This window comes from Oryctolagus cuniculus, chromosome 15 (genome assembly GCF_964237555.1).
Source record: "Oryctolagus cuniculus chromosome 15, mOryCun1.1, whole genome shotgun sequence".
In the NCBI taxonomy this organism is placed as follows: Eukaryota; Metazoa; Chordata; class Mammalia; order Lagomorpha; family Leporidae; genus Oryctolagus; species Oryctolagus cuniculus.
The window spans coordinates 86,624,340-86,627,806 of record NC_091446.1 but is presented as its reverse complement, the minus strand read 5'-3'; the positions used below and the strand labels follow the sequence as shown (position 1 = coordinate 86,627,806).

At 44.4% G+C, this 3,467-nt stretch overlaps 1 protein-coding gene across 1 annotated transcript; it reads left to right on the top strand.

Annotated features, from left to right (window-relative positions):
- The first annotated feature begins 1,622 nt into the window (after nt 1-1,622).
- Nucleotides 1,623-2,494, top strand: LOC100353956 (translationally-controlled tumor protein). Its single transcript, XM_002718317.5, has one exon. The coding sequence runs from the start codon at nt 1,735-1,737 to the stop codon at nt 2,269-2,271; it is 537 nt and encodes a 178-aa protein (XP_002718363.2). The 5' UTR covers nt 1,623-1,734; the 3' UTR covers nt 2,272-2,494.
- The last annotated feature ends 973 nt before the right edge of the window (nt 2,495-3,467 follow it).

Genomic DNA, 3,467 nt, shown 5'->3' with positions numbered 1-3,467 from the left:
TGACAAGAATTATCAATCTGAAGGTCTGAAATCTAGAAAAGGAATTGTTGTTCTTTTGAAGGTCACTATGTCAATGCTGTCACTGTGAAGTCCAGGTTACCTGTCATGCTGTTAGGCACTTTAGCGGCACCAGCACCCTGCGTTCTAGTCTCGGTTGGGGCACTGGATTCTGTCCCGGTTGCTCCTCTTCCAGCCCAGCTCTCTGCTGTAGCCCGGGAGTGCAGTGGAGGATGGCCCAAGTGCTTGGGCCCTGTACCCGCATGGGAGACCAGGAGGAAGCACCTAGCTCCTGGCTTCGGATTGGCCCAGCGCGCCGGTCGTAGTGGCCATTTGGGGGGTGAACCAATGGGAGGAAGATCATTCTCTCTGTCTCTCTCTCTCTTTCTGTCTAACTCTGCCTGTAAAAAAATTAATATTTCAGATCATTAATAAGTAAATCGTTAACAATACTGCCTTTAGAAACCTGTTCCCCAATCACCATAGTCAGTCCCATACCTAAGGCTAGCCTTATACCTAAGATACAATAGTTTGGTGCCTCCTAAAATTGGCTTTAAGTTATAAATTTACTGGGTCCTGTATCATAAAAGTATCCTACTTTGCAATTGTGATTTGTTAGTCCCTGAGGGTCTAGGATAACAGTGTACTCTCCAAATTGCCCCAAAACTGCCTCAAAACTGCCTTGCTATATTTAGGGTATAAAGGTAGGGAAAGACAGAAGATTGGGGCTTGACTTTTTGAAACATGAGTCTTGCCAAGCCTGTGTGTGTAAATAAACAGTGTGCCTTTCCTCCTGAAGCCTCAAGTGCCTTTTGGTTTCTTTGATCATTGTCCATAACACTAAGTCATGTAGGCTGCAATTTAAAACCATCAATGTATTACTGGAGGGAAGGCCATGGAAGCCGTGGGGTTCTTGTCTTCACTCAAGAAAGAGTTCAGGTGTGAGACAGAGAGCAGAGTGATAAGGCTTTATTGGGGGTAGGGCATCAGAATGGAAGGGACAGAGAGAGCGTCCAGAGGGAGTCTGTTTACCCACCTCCCCCTCTCCTCCAGGACAAAGGATGGGGAGTACTGACAGAAGGGTTTGTTGGATGAAAATCAGCTAATTTCTCCCCAGATTTGTTGGCACCCCAGGCAGAGTAGGGGGGCTCCCCTTAGGGCATCTGAGAAGGTTGTGTTGCCCCATGTTATCAGGTCAGGTAACCCATTTGGTCCTGAGGAGAGGGAATTCTCCTGGGCTAAATTTCTAATTTCCTACATAACAAATGCTGTAACAGTTAAGGTATGATGCTGATGAACTTATAAATATTCTAAGAAACTTGGCTTTGATTCTCAGTTCTCAGAAAATGATTCCCACTGAGCCCGCTGGCATTAATAAACTGCTCTCAATCCTGCACTCTGGTGCCAGTTTGAACAAAGGGAGTTTTCCCACCCCAGGTTTCTGTAGCAGTATAATGTTTAAATGTCTTGTTTCCTAGGCTAATTATTTTCCTGATACTCCTAGCATTCACAACACCTTAGTAAAACAACTTAATTTCTCCAATGTTAAAAAAACTGCTTAAGCAGTTTCAAAATTCAAAAACTGCTTTAAAGTAAATATGGGTTAAAAACTCTCTTCTTCTTTTCCGCCCGCTCCCCCCTACCCCCGAGGGCCGCTCCTGCTGCACCGCGCTCGCTCTGAGCTCCGGGCTCCTGCCAAGCTAGCGCCGCCGTCGTCGTCTCCTACCAGCCGCCATCATGATTATCTACCGGGACCTCATCAGCCACGATGAGATGTTCTCCGACATCTACAAGATCCGGGAGATCGCGGGCGGACTGTGCCTGGAGGTGGAGGGGAAGATGGTCAGTAGGACAGAGGGTAACATTGATGATTCGCTCATCGGTGGGAATGCCTCCGCCGAAGGCCCGGAGGGCGAAGGTACCGAAAGCACAGTGATCACTGGTGTTGATATTGTCATGAACCATCACCTGCAGGAAACCAGCTTCACAAAAGAAGCCAGCTTCACAAAAGAAGCCTACAAGAAGTACATCAAGGATTACATGAAATCAATCAAAGGCAAACTTGAAGAACAGAGACCAGAGAGAGTAAAACCTTTTATGACAGGGGCTGCAGAACAAATCAAGCACATCCTTGCTAATTTCAAAAACTACCAGTTCTATATTGGTGAAAACATGAATCCAGATGGCATGGTTGCTCTGCTGGACTACCGTGAGGATGGTGTGACCCCGTTTATGATTTTCTTTAAGGATGGTTTAGAGATGGAAAAATGTTAACAAAGTTAGCAATTTGGATCTATCACTGCTCATCGTAACTGGCTGCTGCTTGTCATCCACACAATACCAGGATTTACAGGAAGTGGGACTGATGTTATCTTGAGCTCCTCACTTATTTTGACCATGATTTACTTCAAGTGGAGGCATTGTTTTTAAGGCAAAAAACATTGTCATGTAGGTTGTCTAAAAATAAAATGCATTTAAATTAAAAAAAAAAAAAAAACTCTGTTCTTTTAAAAGATGTTGAGGATTGTTTGGGATGTGAATTGCAAGAACCAGCAGGTAGGAAAGAAAGTTGTGGATGAAGCCATAAGCATGAGAATGCATTCTTGGTGGTGGAAGGTTAAAAGACTCTTGATAGAGCAGAACTGAAGGAGTCACATGTTGTAGAAGGTTTGTGGAAGTTGAGTGCTGTGTGAAATTAGTTTGGGTGAGATTAGAAGGAAATTATTTTAAAGTGAGCCCTGAAAAGATAGCAGTATTATCTGATTCTCTACCTCTTCGTTCCTGACATGTTTAAATTTAACTATCCGAAGTGATGGGTTCATATGCTGATATCGCATGCACTTTCCCCTTCTCCCCCAACTCCCCACTCCACTTCCTCTCTCTTGTGGAGGTCCTTGGTCTCTAACCGGACCCTTCTCAAATCCTTGCAATGCAAACAGAAAAACAGAGAAGCTGCAAGGGGTAGCTATGAGACAGATAAGAGGGAAATTCCCTGAGACTTCAAAGAGCCCCCTACTCTTCCACCAGCTGCCTTCTACACCTCCCCTACCCCGTAGTGGCAAACTAACCCCTCCTAACCTTTATAAAAACCTGAGTCCCAAATGCACCCTGCTTGCAGTCTCTTTGTTATGGGAAAACAACAGTGGAGAAATCATTGTTACCTCAGTTCTTTGTCTCACAGGGAAGAAGAATTTCCAAGCAGATAGCAAAGAGATTTTAAAGTATTTATTAGAATCAAAGCCCTCCAGCCTTAGTGGCTTGGAGGGGGGCTTCCAAGAGAAGAAAGAACCCAAAAGGCCCCAAAGGTTTTTAAGTACAATTTTGAAGGAAAAAAACTTGACATTCAGATTGGTATTCAGTTACCAGGCAGGGACAAAAACCCATCAAAAAGCCTGATTTGCAATTCTCCATTCTGTCTGGCCCGCTAAAACAAAAAACCACACAGAAGGGTAGAGTAGGTAACTTGTTTT

Bases quoted from the DNA above. Each gene is read 5' to 3' on its own strand.
- LOC100353956 (XM_002718317.5), top strand. From the start codon at position 1,735: ATGATTATCTACCGGGACCTCATCAGCCACGATGAGATGTTCTCCGAC.